The 27,954-nt window shown below is 65.8% G+C and overlaps 1 protein-coding gene across 2 annotated transcripts; it reads left to right on the top strand.

Annotated features, from left to right (window-relative positions):
* Positions 1 to 3,014: 3,014 nt before the first annotated feature.
* Znf469 (zinc finger protein 469) lies at positions 3,015 to 27,846 on the top strand. Of its 2 annotated transcripts, XM_063247796.1 has the most exons (3): positions 3,015 to 3,214; positions 14,897 to 14,956; positions 16,367 to 27,846. In XM_063247796.1, exon 3 carries the CDS (start codon positions 16,490 to 16,492, stop codon positions 26,747 to 26,749), a length of 10,260 nt encoding a protein of 3,419 aa, XP_063103866.1. In that variant the 5' UTR covers positions 3,015 to 3,214; positions 14,897 to 14,956; positions 16,367 to 16,489; the 3' UTR covers positions 26,750 to 27,846. The 2 variants fall into 2 exon arrangements, with proteins under 2 accessions (XP_063103866.1, XP_063103867.1); XM_063247797.1 differs by lacking the exon at positions 3,015 to 3,214 and having other exon boundaries at positions 12,778 to 14,956.
* The last annotated feature ends 108 nt before the right edge of the window (positions 27,847 to 27,954 follow it).

A 27,954-nucleotide genomic window follows, 5' to 3' on the forward strand; every position in this document is an offset into this window, starting at 1 on the left:
GGCCCCATTCACAGCTCGGGCTTGGGTTACGCTCACTGTGCTGTTTGCCTTCCATTAGAAGGAGCCGGGCTGCAGGTCCTCGAGCGGAGCCCCGCGGAGCAGAGTCACGGACACTGGGCGACAACGCAGAAGGGAAACTGAGGCCACAGGCAGCGGGGCAGGCTCAGTCTCCTCCTTCAGGGGTGGCAGGGCCCCTCCTGGGACCTGCACTCCAGCCCCAGAGAGGCCCTGGGGGGCAGCCAGGAATGGGCATGTGGCTCTGGGAAGCGGGGGTGACCAAGAGCCCACAGGGCAGGGAACAGCCAGGGCAGCCTGGAGCCCAGGCCTGGGCTGGGCAAGACATCGCCCAAGAGGCACGGAAAGCCCCTTCCGACCCTCGGCTCACAGATAGGGCCGCTTGCAACAGGGGCAGAAACTGTCTCCCTCGGGGCAGCTGAGTCACACACCGCAGCCACCACCGCGGCCGCCGCCATCTGTCTGGAAAGAATCCTGGGCGGCTGAGGGCTCCTGCCACTCGCTCCCTCCCTGCCTGCCCTCCCCTCCCCTCCCCTGCCCTCCCTCCGCTCCCATCCCGAGACCCCAGCAAGCGCCCGCGCCCCATCCTGCGGCCCCTTGCAAGGCCGCGCGCTGCTACTCTCTGTAGAGATTTATGGGTTTCCATGTTGTAGTTTCCTTTCCGTGCTGTAGGGCCTGATTTTGTTTTCCAAAGCCAGGAAAAAATGCCTTTTGGCCCCAGCCTGGCCAGATGCCTGAGGGGCAGCAGGGCACCTGGTCAAGAAGGCCCCCAGCCAGCTCTGCCTCTACCACAGGGCATCTGACTGCAGCCTTGGGCATTGGGGGGCACAGTCAGGGCCCCAGCATCCACTCTGCAGCCAGGCCTGACCCTGCAAAGATCCTGGTCTCCTGACGCCCACCGTGCTCCTTGCAGGTCCAGCAGGCATGTCCAGGGCTCACGGATACACGGCCAGGAGCGGGTCCCTCCTCGTCGTCCTGGTGATCCTGCCACCTGCCTGGACGCAGGGTGACAGGGAGCATGGCTACCACACAGGCCACCCCCTTCATCCCTCAGCCCCACCACCCCACGTGCTGCGTGTGGCCCCCTGCCCGAAGTGCAGGCAGCAGCTACCGCCCTTACGGCTCCACGGTGTTCTCCTACGTGGTGGGCTCCTGCACCTCTGGCCTCAGTTCCCCTTTCCTGAAAGTGAGGTGGAGAAGCCCGTGGGGGGCTGGACATTTGGACACTGAAGCTGCACGGAGGCCTCGTGGAGGCCAGGACAGTGGAGGTGGGGGGCTCACACGGCCAGTACAGGCAGGGGGTGCTGCCCGCTTGTGTCTGCTCTCAGGCCAGTGGCCACGCCTGAGCCTCAGTGTGACGCCACGGCCCTGGAATCTGCCGAGGCCTCTGCTCCTCTACCCTGCTCTGGCGTGGACGGTGTGGTTTTGTTTTGACATCAGGCAGAAGACAGGGTGATGACTCAGGCAGGCTGCCCCCAACACCCAGGCCGGGAAAGCTCTGGAGCTGCGTGGGCCCAGGGCCCGGGGCAATAGGGGGCTGGCAGATGGGCGGAGAGCTGGCTTGGGCTGGACCTCGGGAAGCTGAGACCCCCGCCTGGCTGTGTTCCTCCAGCCAGCCCCCCCAGCCACACGCTTCCAGGCTGTGATGGAAACATTTCCCCGCCTGAGCTCTGGCATTTTGGGGACAGAGATGTGAAGTACATCATCCAGAGCTGCCATGGAGACCTCGCCGCCCAGGACGCTCAAGGCCCTGGCACGTGGGCCACGGATTCTCTGCCAGAGGCCTCCCCTGGACATCCTGAGAGGTCAGCGGTGTCCCCTCTCTGCAGGATGCCAAGCACACCCCCGCTGTGGCACCAACATTTCTTTAGGCACCGTCAGAGGGGAGCACAGGTCCTGTGCTGCAGCTGGGGGAGGGGTTGCCAGGCACAGCACAGGCCAAGGAGGGGCAGGGGTTCTCCTCGGGGCGGCAGTGATGGCTGGGCATGGGGAAGGGTGCTGCTGAGTGCGTCTCCAGATTGGGCAGAATTCAGGGTCCTGTGCGCACACATGTGCAGACACCTGCTGAAGTGCACACACACACATGCACACACACCTTCCTGAGAAGCAAGCACAAGCCCAGCAGAAGGGTAAGGAAGAAGGCTCGGTCTGCAGTCTCCCCTGGGCCAGGTCCTCTGGCTCCGCACCCCAGGAGTCCTGCGATGAGATGCGGTTGGCCTGGGGTGCTCAGTCCCTGCCTGCGCTGTCTCCATGAAGAGAGACAGCCCAGGTCCCGGGACAGGTGTGAGCCGGTCACCTGTGTTTCCTGCGTCACCTCTCCCATGACTGTCGGAAGGCGTCTGCCTCGGCTGGTCCGAGTTCTGGGACAGGAGGGCCCTGCAGGGCCTTGCTGGTTGGGAGAGTCCTGGACCTGGATTTGGTTTACATGACAAACGGTCCCCAGGGGCAGGACCCGTCTGAAAGGACACTTTCTTGGGGAGCGCCCACCTCACACTCACTCTCAGGAGGGCACCAGCCAGGCCTGGGTCTGGAGGAGTCATGGGCATGTGCCAGGCCTGCCCTCCCCGGGGCTGCCAGGCCCCAGTACCGGGAGCCTCACTTTGGAGGAATTGTCCTGGCACTTCCTATGCTTCTTTAGGGTGCTGGCTGGGGAGCATTAGCAGGGTTCCCCCAGTCAAGTTTCCAGTGCCAAGGACGTGTGGCACTGGCCTGGGTAGGGGGCGTGCACACAGCAGAGAGGACTGGTGACCGGGGCTGCGGCAATCCATTGGAAGTACCCGGGCAGCAGCCCTGGCAGTGGGGCAGCCCTGCCTGCAGCAGCCTCTCCTTACTGCCCAGCTGTGGGGGTGGGGGCATGGGGACCCCGTGGTGAGGGTGGGGCCCACGCAGTAACACCTAGGAAAAGTGGCACCAAAAATAGCCATGGAGGAGGTAACCCAAGCCAAGGCTCGGCGACCTCTGGGTCTCCCGGCGTCCGCCCCGCGGCCGGCTGTGAGGACTTGGCTGCGCGGCCGCGGACCTGGGCCGGGCGGAGGCGGCTCCTCTCCTCCCACCCCGCCCCAGGCGCAGCGCGGCGCGGCGGCGGCTCGGTGCCCGGCGGGCGGGCAGCCCGGACGGCCCGCGGGGATGCGCGCTGCGTCCCGGATCCTGTGCGGATCCCGCCTGTGCCGGCGGGGGAGCGGCGCGGGCCGAGCGGGAGGTGAGTGGTGGGCGCGGGACGGCTGGCAGGCAGGGGGTCACCTGGCCACGTCACAGCGCAGCCCCTCCTGCCCCTCGCGCTGCCGGGACGCGCTGCTGGCGCCGGGCGCGGGGCGGCCTGGCTCTGCCGGCCCAGGTGCGGAGCGCAGCCCAGGATCCCGGCTCTGGTGGCCGCGGGCGGCTCATTCATCGGCGCCCCCACGGGGTGTCCCCTGGCTCCTGGGACAGTCGCGCCTTCTGGCGGGATGGGTGGGTCTCCCGGGACGGGCTGCTGATTCCGGTGGGAAGGGGGCAGGGGCAGGGCACCCCCACCCAGCCCTGTGCCTTCACCGGCCGAGGTGCCGGGGAGCTGGGCTGGAGGGACTGTGCGGACACTGCGCCCCGCGTGGCCATGGCCGGAAGGAAAAGTGGGGGGCCCGCTGGGTCTTCCCGAGGCCGCCGGGCCCTGCCCTACACCGCGACCTGGGCGCAAGGCCCTGCTCCCGCCTAGGCGACCAGGCTGCCGGGTGTCTGTCACGGGCTGGGCGCAGGCTGCGGTGGCAGCCCCTCCGCGCTGCGCTCGGCCTCCCGTCCGTCCAGCAGGGTTCCTGCCACGTGTTAAGCGCTCCCCCGCCCGCCGGCCACCGCCACCGGCTGAGGTTCAGAGGAGACAGTTCCGCAAGGCTCACAGCCCCTTCCAGCGGCCTGCGCTCCAAGGCCAGCTCTCCCCGGGAGGGACAAGGGGCGCCCAGCCGCGCGGTGTGTCTGGGTCCTGATGCAGCCCAAGCCCCAGGGACACCAGCCTGATAGTTCCAGCCAGGAAGCTGCATGGGGGCCGCTGGAGGAAGGGCAGCCCAAAAAGGTGGCCGCAAGGGACGAGCCCTCTCGGGCAGCACCCAGCCCAGCGCATGTCCCATCCACCAGGGAGCTGGCTGGGCTGCCACTGGCCTTGCCCACACAGGAAGGAACAGCAGGTGTCTGTGTGACCTTCAGGGAGCCCAGGCCCAGTGGCATCTAGACTGGGTAGCAAAGGAGAGAGGTGGTGCTCAGTGCAACCAGACCCCGCCCAGGCCAGGGAGGGACCTGCAAACCCCCGGGGTCAGAGGGGATTTAGAGGTCGTGAACTCCAACCCCTTATCAGAGCTCCCTCAGGATCCTGCTCCGGGTCACTCACTGCCTGAACACCTCCAGTGATGGGGAGCTCACCCTGCACCAGGCTCCATCCAGGGAAGCTGTGAGAAAGCTCAGCCTCAGGCTGGGCCCAAGGCCTCCTGCCGGCACCCTTGTCCACTCTGGCCTGTCGCCCTGGAGCCACAAGGCACACCATGGCCCAGAGGGTTTAATGGTGAGGTCCTGGCCTCCTCAAGTGGGAACCGGTGCCTCTGCCGAGCTCTCCTGCGAAGCACCAGGCAGCCTGGGAGCCGGGGTTGCTGTCACTGCTCTCCCAGAGCCTCTCACACCCTGGTGCCAGCCAGTGGCCACTCCGACAGCCCGAGTTCCGAGCCACGCCCCCTCCACAGCCCACGCTTTAGAAGGGTTCCTGCGACCTTCGCCCCAGCACCCCTATCCAGCCTGCAGAAACTGATTTCATGCTGCGTGCCCTGGTAAGGCACCAGGCCGCTCTGAGGCTCGGCTTTCCCACCAGGTGGTGAGGAGGCCTCAGGGACGCAGATATTGGCAGCCTGAATGCCTGGCACATGACCCAGTGACCAGAGTCACTGCCTTCACCCCATCACCCTCAAGTCCACAGGTGGGGAACGCAGAGAGGACAGGGAGGGGCTGCCCCAGCTCATGTGGACACCATCACAGGTGCCCAACCCCCGGAGCCATGGTGCCCACCCAGCCCCGTTGGGAAATCTGCATCCTCACCCGGCTAGGCTGGCATGCTATGCCGCCCCTGCCCCAAGCCTGACCCCGAGGAGGCCAGCTCCTGCCTCCCTGCGGCTGGCCAGCAAAGCGAGACTGTCCTGGTGTGGCTGGAGCTGGGGACAGCCCTTGCAGTGGCCAGGATGGGCCCTTGCTGATTTAATCTCTCTGCTGGCCATGATGGCCAGGACTGGGGTAGTGGAGACCACCCTCAGGACTGACTGACTGCAGGGTACCTCAGGGTCTGCAAAGCCCATCCCATTCCCTGGGCAGGGGGTACCCAGCCTAGCCCTGCCCATCACACCTGAGACCTCCACAAACTGCAGGCTGTGTCACTGAGGGTGCCTTGTCCCGAACTCCCAGAGGTGCCCAGAGCATCAGCGTTGGCCCCCGTCTCAAGGACCGTCCTCACCACCCTCGTGCGTGCACACTGGACGCTGTACCTGGGGACCAGAGGGTCTCCTACCTGGGATCCCCCTCGGGTGCCGTGAGCCAGCCGCCCCGCCCCTCCCATTCTTGTAGGCCGAGGTCACTCAGCCCCCACCCCTGTGGGGGGACGTGGAGCTGGTGGGCTGTGGCCAGCGCTGGGTCCACGCCCAATGCTTCCACAAAGCCCCTACCCTGCGCTTCGCTGCTCACCCTGAGCCCAGCACCCAGAAAGTGAGCTGGGAGGCGGCGAGAGCAGGGAGCAAGAGGTGGCTTTCACAGCCCTGGGCCACGTCCCTCCCCACGCTATGCCATACGGCCAGGCAGCCAGCTGAGCTAGCGAATGAGCAGCCACACAGCTGCCTGGGGACAAGACGAGGGTCAGGGTCACCCCACACCCTGACCGCCCTCACGGCACAGTCCTGTCTCTGGCCACCCCAGGCAGGTCCAGCCAGTAGCCAGAGTCCACATCCATGAGCGTGCACCAAGGCCCTGCTGGGCAGCAGAGGGGAGTGCCTTGCTCGGTGCAGATGGGGCTGTGTGGAGGCGGCCGGGGTGCCCAGCAGGGCAGGCACTGGGGCGGGGCTCCTGGGGACACGGAGACCCTGGGCTGGCCGGGCCGGGCTGCCTCCCATCCCGAGGCAGGGCCAGGCTTACGGTGGGCGAGTTCACGTGTGAGGCGTCCCCCACACTGCGTCCCACACAGCTGACCGCGCTGAAGTGGCGAGCTGAGGCTCACAGAGTCATGGGCAGAGCCTAGAACAGTCTAGAACATTCCTTGTACCCCCTCCGTCCCCACGCATTGCCATCCGGGTCTGGGCATGAGAGGACTGTAAGATGCCAGGGCGGTATGTGCCGGGCTCTGTCTCCGGGGACACTGCAGACGCCCCATGTGAAGACAGGGGTGAGCTGGGACACGTCCATACTCGGGGACCCGCTGTGGTTCCTGCCATCGGGACGCGTGGGCCTGTGTGTGTCACCTTCCCCTTCCCAGCAGGCCCCTGTGCGTCCCTCAGAGTGAAGAGGGGATAGGGAGCTGCAGGGCCACCCCATGCCCACCACCCTGGATGCAGGACAGGAAGTACCCACGCTTCCCAGGATAGAACCAGGAATCCAGCCCCGCCAAATGGGGAAACCAAGGCAGAGAGTGTGTTCAGGGCTGAGGCCAGGTCTCTCGGGAGGCCCAGGGTGCGGGTGGCTCTGTCCTGCCACCCTGCGCTCCCTGCCCTCTCTGAGAACCCACATCGCCACCTGCCAGGCACCAAGGACCCCATTCTGCACCTGAATGTGTGGAGGGTCTCCTCTGGCCACCTCTGCAACCCCAGCCTGTCCTGGTCACAGGGGCACAGAACACTGGCTTCAGAGTGGCACAGAGTCTAGGTGCCAGGCACCCCCGGAGGGTTCCAGGGGCACAGACTGCCTTGTGGCTCCCCACTCAGTTCCAGTTGTGCAGCTGGAAGACAGAGGTGGCAGGTGGGAGCCCCAAGGAACCGGTTCCTGAGACTAAGGCACCCGAGGTCACCCAGGAGCGGGCAGCCGGTGGGTCACGGCCCAGCCAGGGGGCTGTGAGCACACTGTGCCTTCTCCACCAGATAGGAGGTGGTCATCCCACCTGTGTCCCTCTGGCTCACCCCACAGCTGTCCCCTGCCCTGGCCAACTTCCAATGAGCCCTCCACACAGCGTAGGAAGAACACACTTCCACGGCGTGGGTCTGTGTGATCAGTGCTGGCTGTGTGAGCATCAGGCCCCATCTTGCTGGAACACAGGCCAGCACCATGGGAAAAGCGGAGGACAGGGTGGGGATAGCGGCCCGTGAGTGCTAGACAGGATAATCGGCCAGGGTCAGTGGTAGACAGGGTGACCCGGGAAAGTGGGGCAGAGGGAGAGCCTCATCCTGAAGGGAGGACAGGGTGATGGGGTGCCCAGGGCACCGGAGCCACCCACGGCTGGCACAGCCTAGCAGCCAGACGTGGCTGCAGCCCCCTTCGCCACAGAGGCCTCTGCAGGGCCTGGGCGCTGTGTGGGAGGCGCTGGGACAGGAAGCCACAGCACGTGGCCCCCCAGTGCCACCTGCAGGGAAGAGCTTGGTGTGAGTGTGCACGTGTGCCCTGGGAAACCAAGGCCCCACATGTCACCATGGGGACAGAGCCTGCGGCACCAAGGCTGCGCCCATGCCAGACCCTCCTGGACCACACGGGCAGCTCCGCCCGGCCACGGCCGTCTCGTGCCATCCTCCAGGTGCCCAGGGAGACGCAGCGAGGCCTCCAGGGACTCTAATTACTGCCCAGGCCAGGAGCATAAATGCAGCCTGGATGTCCAAGAAAAGCAGGTGGCCTGGACACTGGCGGCCACAAGGCTCTCAGATAACAATCGGATGCTGCAGCCCGCACTGACCCAGAGGCCATGTCCCAGTCAGGACCGCCTCTCGGGCGCAGGGCCTGTCGGCCTGCCTTCCGCTGGGCGAGTGCTGGGCGGATGCGATGGGAACGTGCAGCCGGGCGGGTCTGGGGATATTTATAACCCTGCCACTGCTGCCAGCTGGGTGCCCTCAAGGTCAGCTTCCTGCCCAGCCCCACAGCCAATGTTTACTGAGATGGCAGGCACCGGCTCGCCCAGCCACACGTGCCGACTCAACCCCACTGCGGGGGCTGACAGGGCTCCTGGACATGGCAGTGACAGTCTCGACCCTCAGCAGGTGTCACCAGGAATCTGGACATGGGACCATGCCAAGGGTAGACTGAAAGAGGAACCATGCAGCCAGATGTGGTGGCTCACGTGTGTGATCTCAGCACTTAGGAGGCCGAGGATTTCTGCAAGTTCAAGGCCAGGCGAGGCTCCAGAGTGGGCTCAAGGGCAGCCTGATACACATAGTAAAACCCTGACTCAAAAAATTAAAAAAGAAAAGAAAAAAGAGCCATGGAAGTCCAGGGAGGGCCTCATGCTGTTTTAAAATGAAAAGTTTCTCAGAAAAAGGCAGGACAATGTTGGAATTGGCTTTGAAGGATGAGTAGGAGCCTGCCAGACACTGCAATGGGTAGAGCGGTGAGTGAGGAACAGGGACTTTGAGGGCAGGTGCTGGGACACAGCACGGGGGTGAGGAGAGGAGGGTCCCATCCCAGGCCCACCCCCTGGGGCCACAGCCCCGGAGGATGGAGGCGGGCACCTGTGCCCGTGTGAGCGTGGGCACAGCTGCTCCTGTGCCCAGTGTGGGGCTCATGGACCCGGAAGGCACGCCCGTGTGCGGCACTGCAGACATGCGCCACACACACGTTACGCTTTTAGGTTACAGCTCCTGCGCCGTGCACCGCCTGACACCGTGCTTGTTTCTCTGTATCATCAGCTCGGACGGCTGCAAAGCCAGCCTGCAAGGGTTTGGCCCTCTTTTAATTTCCAGATTAAGCCAGGCACAGTCATCGCACTCTGGGAGGGTGAGGCAGGAGGGTTACAACTCTGGACACCCAGTCCCAGAACTTAGACAGGGCTGGGGACAGACCTCAGTGCAAGAGGTTTCCCAGGGATCTTCATGGAAGCGCTTCAAAGCCGTGGGTCACGAGCGTGCCCTGTGCCCCTGGTTGTATGGAAGGACAAGCAGGAGGGCGTCGTGGCCCCGGTGAGTGCATCCTTGGGTCCTGTGTCCAGCGGCAGGGACACCGTCCTCACTGGGGGCCGGGACGTGCAGGCCTGAGCCACTGTAGCTGCAGGGACCACGTGGCCCTGCAGGAAGGGGAACGGGTGGCACCCCGCCATTTCAGCATGGAACCCCAATCACTGGTGTGGGTGACACTGTTCACCCCACGCTTGGCCCCTGGAGCCGAGCATGACCAGTGTGGACGGGGCAGCTGTTTTCACTGGACACAGCCGTGCTTCACAGTGGGCGTCCCACAGGGCAAGAGATGTCCAAGGCCCGTGTGTCCTGAGCAGCTTGTGCAGAGCCTGTGGGCAAGGACAGCCAGGTGTCCCGAGGGTCACCGAGGCATGTAGACATTGGTCCCTGCCTTTGTCCCCACTCTCAGGTGATGCGTGGGGGCGGCCGGGCCAGACGCAGGCTGCAGTCCACCCACTTCGTGCTGCCCTGGCTCACCCTGCTGCAGCTCACAGTGGCCCCTCTCTCCAGTCCCAAGGGTCACACTCCAGACCCTCACTGCCCAGGGGCTTGGGCCTCCTGCGCTGACAGAGGCCACTTCTGGGCTTGCCGGAACCCTCCTGGGTCCTCGGTGTCCTTGCGGTCTCCCGAGTGCAAACCATAGGAAGGCAGCTCCATGCAGAAGGGAACGCACCCGCATATGAGAGGAAGGCCCAGGGGCTGACGGACTTCGGGTGTGGCTGCATCCAGGGGCTCAGCTGTTCCCCCATTGGCTCCGTTCTGTGGCCCCGGGGCAGGATGATTGCTGCAATTCGAGACCAGCCTGGGCTACGCAGTGAGCCCAAGCTCGGCCTGCACTAGTGAGACCTTGTCTCCAAGGAAAGGAAAGACACTACCTCGGGGTCTGGGGACTGTCGGGCTGTAGCCTCGGCCCTGCCTGGTCCCTCCTGAGCCTCCCGTGACTACAGCCTCGAGGCCTGACACCTTGAGCCCAGAGCCCTCGGCCCCCTCTCCTGCCCCACCCCAGGCTCTGCCCCTACCCCTGCCGGGGTGAGCAGAGGAGGCCCCCACAGACACGCGCTGCCCCTGCGTGTGCACCTCGTGCAGCTACATGCAGCCCCAGTCACACTCAGCCTGCGTCTGCCCCTCCCGGCCTGCATGGGGGACCCTGTCTCTCTCACTTGCAATCTGCGGGACAGGGGCGGTGTGGGAGGGTCATGCTGTACAGCAGGGTCAGGACAGGAAGCAGAGGCCCTGGTGGGTGTTAAGAGGTCACCTCATGTTGCTCCTGCTCTGCTGAGGTCCAGGCTCAGGACGGTGGGAGGGACAGATGGGTCAGCAGGAACAGAGCGGCGGGCAGTGGCCTGGGGGCCCGTCTGCAGATATTTGTGCAGCACCAACTGCATGCCCTCAGGTCTGTGCGGCCCCCAGCTTCTCGGGCTGCCCCTGTCCTGCAGGGGACTCTCCGTCCCCATAGATTCTCACCAAACCCCCCCGGGGGGCACGACCCACACCCCAGGGGGCACAACCCACACACCGTGCGTCTCTCCTTACAGCAGGGCACCAAGGGGGCCTGCAGAGGGTTCTCTGAGCACAGTGCAGGCCCAGTGCAGACAACTCCAGGTAGTGCTGGACTATCGGGACGAGCAAGGCAGACAGGCCGTGACGTGAGGGCCTAAGTGTGGCGGCAAAGGCGCCTGAGAGGCCAGGGGCTGTGCCAGGCAAAGGCCCTGTGGCCTGTGTGCTCAGGATTCCCGGACGTCCTGGGGCAGGAGCTCGCGGCCAGGCGGTGCCTGACCCCAGGGCCGAGGAAGCGGTCAGTGCATATTAAAGCCCACAGCCGCCTGGAGTGGAATGGGGTGCAGGGAGCCTCAGAGCCACAGCTGGGTGAGCATCTCCACCTGAGCCATCTCCTCCTTTGTAACGCACAGGTGAACTCCAGCCTCAGTTTCCTCCTGGACGGGCTGCCCAGCACCCAGCTCCCTCCTCCACCCAGCGTCTCGGGCCTTGCTTCAAGCCTAGGGCCCTCGAGCCAGCCTCCTGCCCTTGGCAGACATAGATCCCTCTGCTGTCCCAGGCCCTGCTTGGCCATGCCAGCCTCTCTGCCCCTAGGCCCTGTCCACAGCCCGCTGGACCCGGCTCACTGCAGACTTCTCCGGGCTCCGCCACGTGGAAAGACCACTGTTCTGACCACCAAAGGACACACCCCTCCTGGTTCTGGGAATCCTGTACACAGCAGCAGGGCCTGGTGACCTCGGGACAGCTGTGCTGGCCTGCAGGGAGGCCAAGCCCCTGGGAGAGCCGTCCGTCTGTCTCACCACAGCGAGGCTGGCCCCTGCTGGCTTCAGGATGAATGAACGGGGAGGGAGGGGAACAGGGACCCCAGCGGGGCAGCCTGGAATGTGCACCGCCTCCCGCAGGTCACCCAGTCCTGCCTGGTGGCTGCGGCTCACACGGTAGTTTTGTTTCACATGAATTCGTTGCCAAGGTCTAAAAACGGGGTGATTTCACTTAAACCCTGTATTTCGGGTTTCCCTGGAGTCAGGAAGGCTGGTGCTATGCTCAGGCTTCCAGAGGCCCCATCAACGGGAGCTGCAGTGTCACACACCAGTGGGCACAGCGGGCCTGGGACCCCCACGGGAGGGCAGTGCTCAGCGATCCAAGGCCCACACGGGGGCTGGAGGTGACTCGGCGTGTCCGGAGGAAGGAGCGGCCAGGGCAGCAGCACCGGGGACTCGGTGGCCTGGACTGTGATGCCTGTGTAATACACAGACAGAACCCCGCACCGCCAGCCCACAGGAAGGATGTGGCCACGTCCCATGGAGACAGGGTGGCTTTGTCCTTCTGTGCCCGTCGGCCCTGGCTGCCCCCATGGAAGAGTGAGTGGGCCACCTGCAGCCCGGCTGGGAAGGACAGGAAGCCAGGGACAGTGGGGAGGGCGTCCAGGCCAGCCAGGGCTGTGCTTGTGATGCTTGGCGCCGGGGCAGGGCATCAGGCTGTGACGATTACCCCTGTGGCCACAGGGCCTTTGCAGAGGATGTGGACCAGTGTCAGGGTGCAGGCCAGGATAGCCCTGCGGCCACATCAGACAGGGTCACCCAGGCCAAGGCTCGTCCCCTCTCGGAGCCACCACACACAATAGCTAAAATTAAGCCAGCGTGGCCACCCCAGTGCTGATACCCAGGCAGCCCGGCTCCCAGCAGCCGCTGCCCACCCCATGCCAGGACAGCTGACAGTGGATGTGGGACCTTCCCAGGTGCTGGGTGTGGACAGGGGAGGCGAGCTGGGCTCCCCCATACTCCAGCCTTCCCTCTGCCTCTGGACTAGGCACTGCCTCTGCGTCCACAGAGGGTGGCAGCAGGGCTGGGCGCACCCTGAGTGGCCAGGGGCCCAGGGGGCAGCGTGATGGTGGAGCGTTCTAGCACAAGCTCTGCCTTGGGAGGCCCACCGAGCTCAGGACTGAAATCCTGCTGCTCTTCCGGGATGTGAAGCCTGGTCTAGAGATGCAGAAGTCTCGCACCCGAAGCACCGTCTGCCCAAATGCCAGCCTTCGTGGCACAAGGGGGCCGGCACCTGCCCTGCTGCCCTGCAGCCCGGAGCCATCTGGGCTAGAAGCCACACCCTCCCCGCACCCCCTCCCCATCCTGGGACAATGCCACCCCCACTTATCTCCCTCCTGTTAAGAGATCTCAAATTCGAACCCCGATAAGGTGGGACCAATTCCTGCTCTGCCCTGCAAAGCTGGCCCTGACTCTGCCCAAGTAATTAAGATAAATGCGGTGATAAGGCCAGTTTTGCTCTTAAACGTGCCCTGGGGCCGCGTCTCGGATGTAACTTTACCTGCAGGGGTTTATCGGAGGCCCAGCTCGCTTGGGTATCGGGGTTTTTAAGAAAGCGGCAGCGTTTGAAGCGAGAGGCCATTTGTGGCATGAATATGGGGAGCAGACCAAGCACACATAGCGGCTGCTATGTGGCCAGGACAAGCACTGGGCAGCAGTGATGCCCAGGCCGGGCCCATCAGGGCCGGGGCCCAGCTCATCAAAGTGTGGAGAGGCACTGCCTGCCTCAGCCTCCCCCAGCCAGGACCGCCCAGTGCAGGTCATTGGACTGGGGGCCGGGAAGGCAGGGGACTGACAGGGTGGGTCGGGGCAGCACCCCAGACAGTCCGCACATGGCTCTGAGTCTGTTTCCCCATCTTGGGTCCCAACTGGCAGCCAGGTCATGGCTGGGTGGCCAGGGAAGTGTGGCCTGGAGCCCACAGACGTGTGTGTGCGGTGTCCCTGGTCCTCTGCAGTGCCTCGGGGCACCCGCAGCATGGCATCTGGGACCCTCAGCAAGGCCAGGGCATGGTACCCCCAAACCCCTACCCACCCCATCACACCCGCCAGGCAGGGGGAGCAACAGGGACCCAAACCCACCTCCCCTCGGACAAAGCCTGGGCCCAGACCCTGCCTGCTTCCGCATCCTCTTCCGGCCATAACTGTGGGGCTGGACCCTGTGGGAGGCCACACAGCCGTGCCCACCACGGGCCTTGTCCTGCCTGCCCAGGACTCTGTGATGGCCCTAGCTGAGGGTCCCACAGAAGGCTCAAGCAGCTCCTGCAGGCCCAGAGGAGGGGACAGCTGGAGGCCAGGGAGACCCCCGCAGAGCAGTGCTGGCCAGCCAGGTGGTGAGGAGGCCCGGCTGCAGGCACAGCCGCCCCGCTGGCTGGCCCACTTGCACTGGTCTTGAGTTACCAGTGCCCACAGCCACCCAAGGGCTGGCTACTCTTATGGAGAGAGAAGGAACCACTCCTGCTCCCCCGGGGCAGCCCTGGGTCTGGGGGATTGGATCTCCCCACTTCAAAGGACTCCGGCTGCTGGAACCCACACTGACCCCGCAGCAGGCACCAAGGGGCTTTGCCAAGCTCTGAGGCGGGGCCAGACTTGAGACCAGGCCGAATGTGGTCCCCACGCTGCCGCCTTGGGCCCTGCACTCCTCCATGGGGTGCCCACGGTACAGCAGACCAAAGGCGGGCTTGCACCGGACTTAGTACCCAGGGGTCCGGAGCAGCCAGGGTGGGCCCCAGGAGTGACCTGTCTCTGTGAGGGACAGGCTGAGGGCACAGGCAGTTCAGCTCTGCACGTTGATCAAGTCACAGCCTTCTCTGAGCCTCCTCTACCCGCTGGCTCGTGGCTGAATGCGGTGAGCTGAAGGCAATGGGGCACTTGCACAAATGCCCTGGGCCCAGCACCACGGCTGGCACATGTGGGAGCCGCTTGGCCATGCCGTGAGCTCTCTGGGAAGGGCAGTGCCTGGGCTGCTGTTTCCGAGTGGGCAGGGGCTGCTGTGCCCCTGGGGGCCGGGCAGGGTGGTGACCACTCAGCACAGTCCAGGCCCCATAGACAGCAAAGTGGCCAAGTCTGCAGGGCCCAGGCCTCTCTGCCCCCAGCCCGACACCCACCGGCCAGGGCAGCTCAGCCTGGCCACTCTCGAAGTGCAGCTTGGGGCCAGCATGAGCTGGGCCTCTCCACACAGCCAGTGCCCACACCCACGCCAGCCGGGTGCAGTGCTCCTGGTTTCTCTGGCGTGGGTGGGCTCAAGGCAGGGACAGCAGCCTGTTCCCAGGGTGCCCAGGCAAACCCCAGGTCCACAGCCAGGCAGAGCAGAGTGCAGAGTGACGGAGAAACAGGAGGGGCGGCCTGGCAGAAGGCTCGGGGTCCCTAGAGCTGGGAATGTGGGGAGACACAGAGCCTCAGCCCCTCCCAACGCGTGAACCCGAGAGGCACTCCTGGGCCCTGGCGGAGGCCAGGACCCCCATCCTCACTTACCATCCTCTTTCTTCACAGGCACGCGGCCCCGTCTCTGGGCAGTCCTACAGCGACCCTGCTGAGGCCCTGGCGCCCCAGGTACGTGGGAAGAGACACCTGGCCCACGTGCAGCCTCCATGGGCAGAGATGGCCCCATCCCCGAGGCTCCTGTCAAAGCGGCCAGCTGTGTCCCTGAGCCCCTGATGCCCCCGCCCTGAGGGCGCCTTTGGCTGTTGATGCTGAGGTGCCCCCTCCTCCTACCCACCCACCTGGGCAAAGGCTCCTGGCTCTGGGGGATTGTCACCCAAGAAAGGGGCCTTCGCCCACAGCCTGGCCTGAGTAGATGTCTAGAGCCCGGGGGACATGGGCGGTACAGGGAGCCCCTCAGGGATGACCCATCCCTTCCACCAGAAGGCCTTGGGGAGGTGCCTCCCAATGGCCTCCCTACCCACAGACCTGGGGGCAGCGACCACCCTGCCTGCCCAGGCCACCATGGGGATGAGGGAGCCCACACCAGTGCTTGAAGCCCAGGCTGCCTTCGCAGGGCCAGGGCCTCCATCAACCCTTCAGGTTGCACGTGCGTGCTAGGCGGGGAGAGAGGCCAACCTCGGGCTGGCCTGGGGGAGGGGAGGGGCACCCTCACCGGGCATCCCTGGACCACTGCAGTGAGGAGCCCTCTGCTAGGCACACCAGGACTTCGCCCACCAGGACTTAGGGCCCAACATGGCAGGACACCCCTCCTGGGTGGGCACCAGGGGCTGACCCCTTCCGGAGCCCAGTCTCCAGGCAGGTGCCCAGGCACAGCCCAGCTCTTGGTGGCCCTTGGTCTCCCTGGTAGCTCAGTGCCTTGGGCTGCTGATGCGTGGCCTCAGCAAGCCACAGCATCTCTCAGAGCCTAGCACTCACCTGCATCAGCCTCCTAGGACTGGGCTCTGTGGCCTAGCTCAGTCCACACACAAAGGACACAGGTAGCAAGAACACGGGAGACTGGGGTGTGTCCAGGTCCTGGGGAAGAGGGGGGACTCGTGACGGGAGATCCAGGAGTGTGCCCAGAGAGCTGCTGAGGGGATGGAAGGCACACAGCCAGGGCCTGTCCTCAGCCCCTGGGCAGGGCTCTCCAGGAGGCCCAGGCCAGGATCACAGGGATGGGACCAGAGCCCGCCCAGAGGCCCCCAAAAGTGCCAGCGGTCTCTTGAGGCTGGGGGCTCCCCACAGAGGAGGACCCGAGGCCGCCCTGTGTGACCCAAGGCTGAGCAGCACTGATGGGTTCCTGCTCAGGGCTGTGGCCAGCATAGTCCCCGTCCTGCGCAGGGGTGGCATCTGGGAAGCCTGTCCCCCTGCACCCCCTTCCCCCCCCCCCCAGCAGTGCAGTCTCTGTGTCCCCGAGCACATCAGCCAGGGCCCTTCCCTGGGCACCAAGGCTTCTGTGACCGCCACACCAGGAGCCTGGCAGGTTCTGCCCCGTCACTGCAGCCCCGCCAGCCCCCTCACTCCACCCTTCCCTTGCAGGCTCCACCCGGGACCATGAGCACAGGCCTCCCTGGGGCCCCCCAAGGGGTGAGGATGGCCGCCCAGCCCACACCCTATGGCCTTCCTCGGACTGCCGCCTCCTAGCGTCCAGGACCTGGGGCCATGCCGGGCGAGCGGCCCCACGGAGCACCGCCCCCTGCCACCACCAGAGACCTGCATCCCTGCCACGGTGCAGGGGGCTTGCAGCACCTGTCCCAGGCGCCCCCCAAGGACCAACCCCCCAGCAGCGGGACGGCCCGGGCCACGAAGGAGGCAGGTAGCAGAGCCCTGACCAGGGACCCACCTGGGACCCAGCCAGGGCAGACCCAGGCAGTGACGCCCCAGGCCACACTCCTGCAGCCCCACCACCTTCATGGCCCCTCGGGGAAGGGGGGTGGCCCCCACACCCCACCTGTGAAAAGCCACCCAGGGGCGCAAGTGTGGCTGGCAAGCAAGGTGGACAGCAGCTCCCCACAGCTCTATGGCCTGAACATCATCAGCCCAAAGGCCAAGCCCACCCTGGACGAGGCCCTCGAGGGCTGGCCACTCGAAGCCCCCCAGGACTCCCAGGCAGAAGCCTGCCACAGGCCCAGCCGCCCTGGGGCCGAGGCCCTGCCCACCCCCGAAGAGCTCCACTCACAAAGGTGCTTCCAGGAGGACCCCTCCAGCTTTACCTCCAGCAACTATACCTCACCGAGTGCCACCCCAGGACCCCCTCGGGCCCTGCCGAGCAACGGTGCCAGCCCCCCATCACTGGCCACTCTGCCGGAGCTCCAGGCCAGCAGGGCCAGCTCCTGGCCTCCTGCTGCTGAGGACAACTTCCCAGGTGCTAATTTCAGGGTCTCCCCCACCGAGTCGGAGCCCTTTTGTGAGGGCAGCAGGCCCGGAAGCCCCAGGGGGAGCCCCTTCCCATGCCCGCTCCAGGCACGGGCACCCCGTGAGGATGCAGCTGGGCAGGGCTATGCCCATGGAACACTGGCCTTCTCCTTCCACCAGCCCCCAGGGAGGTGGCCAGAGGTGGCCATGGGCACTAACCCTGCCTACCCACTGCCCCCCACACCCTTGCCCCAGCCCTGTTACCCTGGCCAGCTGGGCAGCGTAGAGTCTGCTGGCAACCACAGCCAGGCCCTCTCCCCCTCTGGTGCTGTTCCCCGGGCCCCAAGGCCCTTCCCCGACAGTTTGCACAAAAACCTAACTGAAGTCCTCCCTGAGAGACCCCCTGCAGGCCATGAGGGGCTGGGGAGTCCCAGGGTACCCCCAAACCCTGGGTCCCAGAGACACTTTGCAGGACAGGCGTATGGAGGGAGTAAGGTGGGCAGCAGCCCAGGGCCTGGGGACACCGAGCTGGCCGCCCCCGGAGTCCTGCCTGCAAGGCTGCCCCAGCTTTGGGACTCCACAGCAGCCCCCTACCCTGAGCACCCCCCACCCACCTCTAGCGCCCCATTCTTTGACAACCCTGGCCAGCGGCTCTGCCTCCCCCAGAGTCCCACAGTGCCCTGGTCCTCCATACTCCCCAGCCCCAGCCCAAGCCCCCACCAGATGGAGGTGCTGAGCCAGCTGCCAGTCCCCAGGGGCGCTGCTGAGTGGCAGGAGGGCAGCCAGGGAGCGCTGGGTGTTGCCGGCCAGGCCCCTGGGCCTGGGGAGACACTGGCAGCCCTGAGAACAAGCCCAGGCCAGCCGGGTAGCTCCCCAGGGCTATTCCCCTACAGTGGGCTGAAGGACCCTGCAGCCCAGGCCCTGTTCTTTGGGGGTACCCAGCCCCAGGCATCACCCCGAGGAGCCCCAGGCCTGCCCCCACCCAGAGTGGTGGGGGTCTCTCCCAGCGAGTCCCCACTGCCCTCCCCTGCCACCAACACAGCGGGCAGCAGCACGTGCTCCTCTCTGTCTCCCCTGTCCAGCAGCCCGGCCAACCCCAGCTCTGAGGACAGCCAGCTGCCTGTACCCCTGGGGCCCTTGGGCTTCTTCCTCCCGGCCCCTCAGCCTCAGGACACCGGAAGCCCCTTCCAGTCCCCAGAGCCCTGTAACACTGTCCCTGCCCACTTTCCACTCCCCTCCGAAGGGCTGGGGCCCGAGGGTGCCCTCGAGTTCCGGGGCAGTGAGGGCCACAGGGCAGGCAAGGATGGGCTGCGGGGCTTAACCCGGGGCCCAGCTGCCTATGCTGCCCACCACTTTCCGCTGAGCAGCGCCAGCCTGGACCAGCTGGACGTGCTGCTGACCTGCAGGCAATGCGACCGCAACTACAGCAGCCTGGCCGCCTTCCTCGAGCACCGGCAGTTCTGTGGCCTGATGCTGGCCCGGCACAGACCCCAGGGGCTCCCCGCTGCCCTCAAGGTGCCAGCACCCACGCACCCAGGCTTGCTGGGCCACAGCCAGACCATCCCCTTCCTGCTGGCTGGGGACATGCAGACAGACGGCAAAGATGACGCCCTGCGGACAAGCTTCCTGCCTGGCCTGGCCACCCCGCCCTTCCCTCTGCCCGCCTCTGATTTAGACTTGGAGGACAATGCCAAGCTGGACAGCCTCATCACCGAGGCCCTCAATGGCATGCAGGACCCGTCGGACAGCCCCGAGATCGACAGCAGCTTCATCGACGTCTTCACCGACGAGGACCCTCCTGGCCTCAGGGGCCCTGGCACTGGGCAGCCCCCTAGCACCCGGGCGAGTGCCACCCCAGAGCATTCTACCCAGCCCCTGCCTCTGGTCGGAGGGCCCACACCGAAGTCCAGAGCCCCCTGCCCTGGAGACAGGGCCTGCGCAGCCCAGAGTGAGCCCAACACCCCCTCCCTGGGCCCAGCGCCCAAGGAGGCAGCTGTGCCCAGCCCAGGGAGGCAGCCTCGGAGAGGGAAGCAGCTCCGGTTGTTCTGGAAAGAGCTCGATGCAGCCCACGGCGCCAAGGGACCCAGCAGGACACCTGGCCCGAGGCCCAGGAGACGAGGACGCAGCACCCATCAGCCCCCACCCTACCCCCAGGACCTCCTCCCCTCTGCAGAGACCAGGAGTGCCAAGCGCTTGAGACTGCCCCCCAGGAGGGACCCCAAGAAGCGGAGGGCGCGGCGGGGTGGCAGCTGGAGCAAGGAGCTCATCCACAAGATCGTGCTGCAGAAGAACAAGCTGCACCGGGCGCAGGTGCCCTCAAGGGCCCCACAAGGCAGGCTGGGGGACAACGACCAGGCCTCCGAGTCGGAGGAGGAGGGGCCGGGGCCCAGGGGTCCTGGCCTCAGAGGCCGCTCCCACCGTGGCCGCAGGCAGCGGCGCCTGAGCAGGAAGATGAAGGAGGCGGACCTGGGCCGAGGCCCCAGCAAGGTGGGGAGGCCAGGACCGGGGGAGCAGAAGGGGTCCCCAACCCCAGGGCAGCCATACAGCCCAGACGGAGACCCCAAGTGGACTGGTCACCCCACAGGAGCTGCCAAGGACACTGCGACCCTAGAGGAAAGTCAGCCGTCCCCTGGCCTCCACCAGGCAGCCCAGATGCCAGAAGCTGCGGAAGACTTGCTGCCTGATCCCACAAAACTCAGAGAGGTTCCCACCTGGGAGAGAGGATGCCCCAGGCCCCACACTGCAGAGCACCCACGGCTGGGCAGAGGTGACACCAGCAGACCTCGACCCTCAGGGAGCCACCCCAACGTTCCACCCAGCAGCAAAGTGCCGAGGCCAGGAGACAGTGCTCTGCAGGGCACCCCTAGCTGCACAGAGTCCCCCAAACCCCGTGACCAAGAAGACACCCCTGCTCATCAGCCTAGAGACTCCCAAACGTCGGCTTCTAAGCCCAGCAGAGTGGCCGATCCCGAACCTGGCAGCCCATTTAAGAGCTCTGATCTTGGCTACAATCCTGCTCACATCAGCCGAGATGCTGTGGGGGTTCCTGCTGCCGGAAAGGGGCCCCAGCCCCCCAGCATTGGCTCCACTGAACTGTCCCTCGGGCCCAAGGACCTAGCTGTGGACACTCTGCCGGCCAGTAGCTCCTACCTTGGCCAGGACCACGTGAACCCCCTGGAGCCCAAACTGCCAAAGAACACACCCTACAGCCCAGCCCAGTCACCGCTGACCTTGGAGTCCACAAGCTTCTTTGCCGGGCTGCCTGAGGACCGCTTCGACCCGCCACTCTACGACGCAGTGTCCCCACACAAGGCCACACTAGTGCCGCTGGCCTGTGCCGACCCTCTCCCGAGGAAACCTCCAATAGAGCCACTGTTCCCCCCACTCCTGCTGCTGGATGAAGTGTCCCCGGTGCTGCCCAGCCCATTTCCTGACCTCTCAGGGCCAAAGCCATTCCATAAGAGATGTCCCCGTGAAGACGTGGCTGCCCCCAGCCCTGCACCCGGGTCTGGGAAGAGAAACGAATACAACGCAGCTTTCATGACCAACCTGTCGGAGGATGAGCTGGAGATCAAAAGATTGGTCTCTGAATTAGAAAGCCAGCTGCAAAGGCGAGAGGGCACCCCAGGAGCCCCCGAGGAGCCTGGTGAAGCCGTGCACGCAGCCTCCCCGATGCCAGCCTGCCAGGCCGTCCCACTCTGCAATGATGAGGCCCACCTTACAGGTCCTGGGGAACGCGGGCCACATCAGGAAGGCGTGAGAACAGCCATGTCTCCCACAAAAGGGGTGCTCAACCTGGGGGAGCAGCCCTCAGCCACACACAACCCAGGAAAAGCAGCCCCACTCCCCGGCTGCCGCAAAGACCTGGCTTCGGGGGCTCCTTTGGGGACCAAGGGTTACAGCCTCAGAATTCTGTCAGCACAGGAAAGCAGAAACTGCAAGACGGAAGCAGACAGCAGGCCGCCCCTGGACGTGGGTCTGCCTGAGCCCCTCGAGCACCCGGAGGACCCCCTGGAGCCCAGGGGTTCAGCAAGGCATGGCCCTGGCCGTGACCTTTTATCTTCTGCAAGTGTCAAGTCAACCAGGACACAGGAGAGCAAGGGCTCCCCACTTCTGCCGCCTCCTGAGTCCCACGGGTGCCTGGCCACCCCAGCACCTGATCAGGGGTTGCAGGACAGAGGAGATTCATCTCTGGATGCCACCCCAGCCCCAGATGATGGCCACAGCAATGCTTCCAAGGGACCAACTCCTGGGAGACCTGGGCGCCCTGGAGCCCTGGCAGAGGGAGCTGCCTTCCAGGACCCAGAGGGTCCGTCCCACCCAGGACCCCGTCCTGGCCCAGCCCCCAGCCCCTCACATCCATTCCAGGTCTTGGGGGCCAGAGCTGACAGCAAGAGTGGTGTCCAGGTCTCACATGAGTCTCCACCTGCCAGTACCCACCGCCCTCGGCATGGAGGCCCCCCAGGTCCAGGAGGAGACACAGTGACAGGTGGCTCCCCTGGGGGTGTGCAGGACACAGCCACCTGCACAGTGCCTGAGGAAGACAGACCGCTGGGCTCCCCTGGCCAGGCCGAAAAGCCTAAAGCCCAAGGCAAAGCCCGCCAACACCTACCTGAAGCCTGGAGGAGCCCGGGAGCACCAGGCAACAGTGCCAAGGCCAGAGCCCTCCCCAGAGCACCCAGGTCGGCTGGGGCCAAAGCCAGGCTCCAGGGAGGCAGTATGGCCTTAAGCCTTCAACAGCGGATGCAGCCAGCCACTAGCCCTCGGCACCCTTCAGAAACAGCAGCCTACACCCAACAGGGGTATAAGGATAGGCTCCCTGGGGAGGCGGCCAGCCTCACCCCTGCCCCCAGTAGCCTGGAGCACACACCCCAGGAAGCCCTTCCCTCTGTGTCTTCAGGAGGGGCCAGTTGGGTCCAGAGCTCTGCAGGGGCCGAGGCAGGGAGGTTTCCCGAAACTCCCCCATCTTTGATGACAAGCCTCTGTGGCCCCGAGGCTGTCCCACCTCCCACACTTCCAGGGGCCAGCAGCCCCAAAGACTGGCCAGACCTCAGCCACATCCCAGCCCACACCCCCACCCAGAGCCAGGACAGCCCCGGCAGCAGCACATCAGGAACCCTAGAGGATTTCAGAGGAGGGCCGGGGGGCTCCCCAGCCCAGGCCACCCACCCTCGCCCAGGAGTACCCATGGCCGGCAGGAGGCACAGTGCAGAGACAGTCCCTACCGACCCTGCCACAGAGGCAGGCAGGGCGCTCGGCATGCCGGACCCCACCTCCCATCCTCTCTGCCCCACCCTCTTCCTTGGCCACAGCATCAGGGCCACACCTACAGACCCCACTTCACTGGGGTCCACACAGCCAGGTCCCTACCCTTGTGTGGAACAGGAAGTGGGGGCTGTCAGCCAGGGACGGGAGGATGCAGGGACATCTGATGTGCCCCAGGGGCCCAGAGCCAGCAATCGGGCCCTGGCTGCATCCTGCTCTCCTGGAGCTGCCTCTCCCAGAAACACGGCTGGTGACTTCGGGTCCAAATCCCCCCAACACCACATCGGGGTCCCTCGCCAGACACCCCCAGGCTCCAAACAGAAGCCCCATGGCTGTAAGAAGAAGCCTGAGCCCACAGAGAAAAGGAAGAGCCAAGCCCTGCCCAGGCCGCCGGTCCCCTGCGTGACCTGCGAGATGTGCTCAGCCTCCTTCCGCTCGGGGCCAGGCCTGAGCCGGCACAAAGCCAGGAAGCACCGACCACTCGTAGGCGCTGCCCCAGGGTGCGAGGCGCTCGACAAGAAGAGCCGCAGGGCACCTGGCAAGGAGAAACCAAGTCACGCTGTGATGCAGCCCAACCACCCTGCGGGGCCACCTCCCCGGCAGGGCTCCACAGCCCCTGAGGGCCGCTCGGGTCCTGAGACAGAGCAGGGGGCCGAAAGGGGCCCCAGGGCGCCAGGCTGTCCCCTTAACCAGCAACCACATCCCCCAAAGCCCAGCCCAGCCCAGCCCGAGGTGAACAATCTCCACCCCAGACAGACAGAAAGAAGAGAAGGGCCAAGGCGAAGCCGAGGGCCCAGGGACTCCCCTAGCACCATGGCCCCAAAACCGCAGAACGTGGGAAAGGGTCGAGCCAGGAGGCCCCGGGGGGAGCATGGGACTGCAGCCTGGTGCCACTCCAAGCCAGCAGCCCCCAACTGCACACCAGAGGACCAGCAGGGGGCAGACAGAGAGCCTGGGCCCCTAGAGGACAGCACAGACCATCCTGACCTGCAGGTGCTGTGCACAGTGGACACTGCAGCCCAGAAGTCCCCCAGTGGTGGGAGGAGCCCCCCAGGGAGAGCAGAGGGGGTGTCCCCTGGGGAACACCCCGAGGGGTGGAAAGGAGCCCTGACAAGGGGCCTCTGGGGAGCCGCAGTGGCCAGGACATCACACAAGGACCCATCTCCCGAGTCTGTAGGGGAGACTGCAGAGGACTGTGGAGGGCCCCAGGGCGAGCCCAGCAGCGGTGTTAGGGCAGGGACACTTGTTCTTCCTGTGGCGTCCAGTTCTGACACTGACAGCACTGTCCGCAGTGACATGCCGGGCTTCCTGGACACCCCAGAAACCCTGAGTGCGGCTCCTGAAGCCCCCAGCCCAGGCTGTGGGCACTCTGCGAGCCTGCTTGACGACGACGTGTCCTTTGCCCAGCTCTTCCCTCCAGGCGGCCGCTTCGCTCGGAAGAAGAACCCGCGCATCTACGGGAAGCGCTGCAGGAGGCCACAGTGCCGGCCGCCCACTGAGCCACTCAGCCAGGCCAGGAGTGACCTGCCGTCCTCAGCCTGGCTGCCCACGGATCTCAGTGACTCGGGCTCCCTCTGCCTCTCCTGTGAGGACCTGTGGGATAACGAGCCCATGGATCTGCCTGAGCCCTGGCTGCTGGATGGGGCACTGAGCAGCAGCCCCCCATGCCTCGACCTCTGGGCCCCAGAGCCCAGCAGGGAAGCCGACTGTGTGGGCGAGGCACCGAGCTGCGGTGCCAGCGATGACCAGGCAGAGACCATCCCGGAGCTGCACAGGGTCCCGCGGTCTTGGAGAGACCTGGGGGTGCCCCCACAAGAGCCACTCTCCGGTCCCGGAGATGTGAGCCCGGAGCCCCCCAACCTAGAAAGAGAGGGCTATGAGGAGGGGCCGCCCGGGAACACCGAGGACTTGGAAATGGCAGGGACTACGCTGGAGACGCAGGGCCTGTGCTTCCCGGGACCCCGTGAGGACCTGACCTGCGTCGCCAGCACCAGTGCCTTGAACCTCCAGGAGGAGGCAGACCGGCCCAGCCAGGCCCTCGGCAAAGAGCGGCCGGCTCCGAGCAGGAAGGGCTCCTTCAAGTGCCGCGTGTGCTTCCGGCGTTTCCACGGGCTGGGCGAGCTCGACCTGCACCGCCTGGCTCACAGCGCCACACCGCCGCCCACCTGCTACATGTGCGTGGAGCGCAGGTTCGGCTCGCGCCAGCTGCTGCGCGAGCACCTGCAGGAGAAGCACGTGCAGGGCCAGGCGGGGCCGTGGGCCTGCGGCATGTGCCTCAAGGAGGTGGCCGACGTCTGGATGTACAACCAGCACCTGCGCGAGCACGCTGCCCTCTTCGCGCGCAGGGGCCAGGTTCGGCGGGCCCGGAGTGAGCTGCCCGCGGGCTCCGGGGATGAGGGCGCATCGGCGGAGCGAGCCACTGCCCAGCGCGGGGCAAGCGCGGCGGGCAGGAGGGCTGAGGAGGCGGCGCTGATGGACGGGGCCGGGCTTGCCTCCCCTGAGAGCCCCCACGACGCCTCGACGCCTCCCAGCCTGCCCGGCGGCGACGGCCCCGCCACCCCCAGCCCGTGTCCGGGGCCCCGCCCCCACAGCGAGGCCCCGCTCGGCGCCAGCCCGGTGCACGCGGACTGCAAGGACCCGTCCCGCGACTGCCACCACTGCGGGAAGCGCTTCCCCAAACCCTTCAAGCTGCAACGCCATCTGGCGGTGCACAGCCCGCAGCGCGTCTACCTGTGCCCGCGCTGCCCCCGCGTCTACGCCGCGCACCGCGAGCTGCGCGCACACCTGGGCGGCGCGCACGGGGCGAGGCCCGAGGCGCGCGAGGTGGCCCCCACGCCGCTGTTCGCCTGCGAGCGCTGCGCCGACGTCGCGCGCGTCACCCGCAGGGCCTTCGCCTGCAGCGCGTGCAATTACACCTTCGCGCGCCGAGAGCAGCTGGACAGGCACCGCGAGAAGCACCGGCGCGCCTGTCCAAGGCCCTGCGCGCTCCGCGGTGTGCGGCGGCCCAGGGCGCCCCAGGGCGCGCTGCCCCCCAAACGGCGCAGGGTGGCGGGCCCTGGTGCGGACGGACCAGTGTCCCCAGGCAGCCCTGCCCTGCCCCGACTCTGCCTACAGGCGGCCCCTGGTGCCGCTTCCTCCCCGGAGAGGCTGGAGGACACTGCGGAGCGCCCAGATGCATCCACGGCCAGCGCAGACCTTCCACCCCCGGCTCTGTCTCCCCTCCCCGATGCCCAGGTTGAATGCAGAGAGGACCGAGAGCCAGACCGAGCCATGACAAGGCCAGAGGACGAGGCCTCCGTGGACAGCCCTGGGTCTCAGAGACACCAGGCTCCCCCTGTCTCAGGGAAACGCGGAACTCCAGGGGGTCGTGGCAGGTACTCCCGCCACAGCTCCCCAGGAGAGCCCTCCCTGCTCCCCAAAGAGAAGCAGGTGTCATCCTGCCACGTGGTGCCTGATAGGGGCACAGCTGGGCCCTCCCATGAGGGCGATGCCCCCAAACTGAGGATTTGCCAGAGTGCATCAAAGCTGAGGCCTGTGGCAACCACCCCTGGCAGGACACTCAAGCTACCAGGACAGCCAAGGAAGCCCACAGAGACGGGGAGTCCTGCTCCTGGAGAGCTGGCTCCTGGCCCTGAAAACAGGATGAAGCCTGCCATCTCCAAAACCAGGCTGAGGCCCAGCTCCCAGGGTGGTGGGGGAGCATGCCCTGGCACCAAGACTGCAGGGGGCAGCCAGCCCCAGCTGGCCAGCGGGCGGCTACAGAGTGAGACAGCCACTACCCCAGCCAAGCCCAATGGCCCCAGCCAGAGCCCCGCACCACACTCGCCCCCACCTCGTGCCCAGGCCAAGGGCAGCCCCAAGGGGACGCAGGGGTGCTCAGGTCCCCAGGAAAAGGCAGAAGGCGGCGAGAAGAGGCGGAAGGGACCAGGCCCAGCAAAGCGGGACAGCACAGGGAGCTCGGGCAGAGCTCCCCCAACCCCTGACAGGCCTCCCCGGGCGCCCCGGAAGCAGGCTACCCCTAGCCGGGTGCTCCCTACCAAGCCCAGACTCAGCAGTCAGATCGGCAAGACCCGGCCACCACCCTGGGAGACTCGGAAGGGTGAACCTGGCCCAGGCCACCGGAGGGAGGTGCTGGGCAAGGCCTTCCCCCAGGCGAGGAAGGGCAGGTCCGTCTCCAGCACCAGGCCCACCGAACTCCGAGACCACCGGACCGCTGAGTCCCAAAGTGACCTCCTCAGCCAGCTCTTTGGGCAGAGACTGACCAGCTTCAAGATCCCGCTAAAGAAGGACACTTCTGAGTGACACATGAGCAGCACCCAGCGCAAAACCAGGGCCCAGCGAGGCTCCTGGTGGTGGCTGCTCAGCACCCAAGGTGGCGCACTTTCGGGGAACTGCCTGCCTCAGTCCCGATGCTCAAACCAGTTGGCGAAGGCCCTTCTCTCGCTCTAAGGCTGAAGTGAGGGATAGGCCAACTGCGGCCCCTTGGGAGCACACAACTGTTGCCCGGGTACTAAGTCCTTGAAAGAGCCCCGGGTGCTGCCCCCGGCTGTGGGGGGGTCGGCTCGGCGGTGCGGGCTGCAGGCCTCAGCTGAAGATTCGCACAGAGCCCCCGTCAACACCAGGAAGGGGAGTCTGGGCAGCTGACCCGATGGCGGCCTTCCCTCTTAGTCCCGCTGCTGCTGGAATTCCAAAGTGCCTTTCAGAATCACACGGTGGGGGACAGCACTCTCCACATGGGCCACTTCTGAGCCACCTGATCCCAAGAGCACACAGCCCTCTGCCCCTGACCACGGGATCACGCCTGCCACTGACCACACTGCGGATGCTTCCGGGGCACCTGGCTCCCCAGGGAACATGGAGAGGCCTGCTCCCCTCGGGGCCCTCTCTAGAGCCCTCCTCCCCGCAGCCCCGGGCCGTGTGTGTCCCCAGTTCTGGTGCTATTTTCATGTTGTAATGTGAATACTGTGTTTTCCTGTAACGGGATGGGGCGGGGAGATGGCGTCCGGGAGATGAGGAGGCTGCAGCTGGGGCACGGAGGTGACGACTCGGAACTTCCCACGGGCTCTGCTCTGCAGACGGGACCTGCCAGCTCGCCACGTCCTGGCCCAGCACCCCACCAGGAAGGGCAGACAGGAGGGCTCACGATGCTCTGCGATTTTCGGGGAATCTCAGATTCACAGTTTATTTTGTTCTGGTTTTAGTTTTTAACGTGGGTGCAATGTGTACATCAAAGGTTTCATTTTGCCGTTTTGAAAGACACCGAGTCAGGTCCAGACTGCCCCTGTACAAGGTGCTGGGCCCTCCCATGCTGACTAGGACAGGAAGGGGGCCTCGGGCCGCGCTGTAAAGATCGAAGCCAGCTCATCTTTCTGAATATATTCCCACTATTTTCGCACAAAGCCCTGGCTCTGTGGCCTCTGTCCATGTACCTGCTGCTCCCCGGAGTCCCAGACCGTGATCCAGAGCACGTCTGCCTCTGTTGTCCCTCTCTTCCTGGGGCCACTGTG

Source organism: Cavia porcellus, unplaced genomic scaffold (genome assembly GCF_034190915.1).
Source record: "Cavia porcellus strain 051 isolate PalLab524CR breed Dunkin Hartley unplaced genomic scaffold, mCavPor4.1 scaffold_4, whole genome shotgun sequence".
NCBI lineage: Eukaryota > Metazoa > Chordata > Mammalia > Rodentia > Caviidae > Cavia > Cavia porcellus.

Excerpts from the sequence above, each read along its gene's own strand:
- Znf469 (XM_063247796.1), top strand. The coding sequence starts at position 16,490 with ATGCCGGGCGAGCGGCCCCACGGAGCACCGCCCCCTGCCACCACCAGA.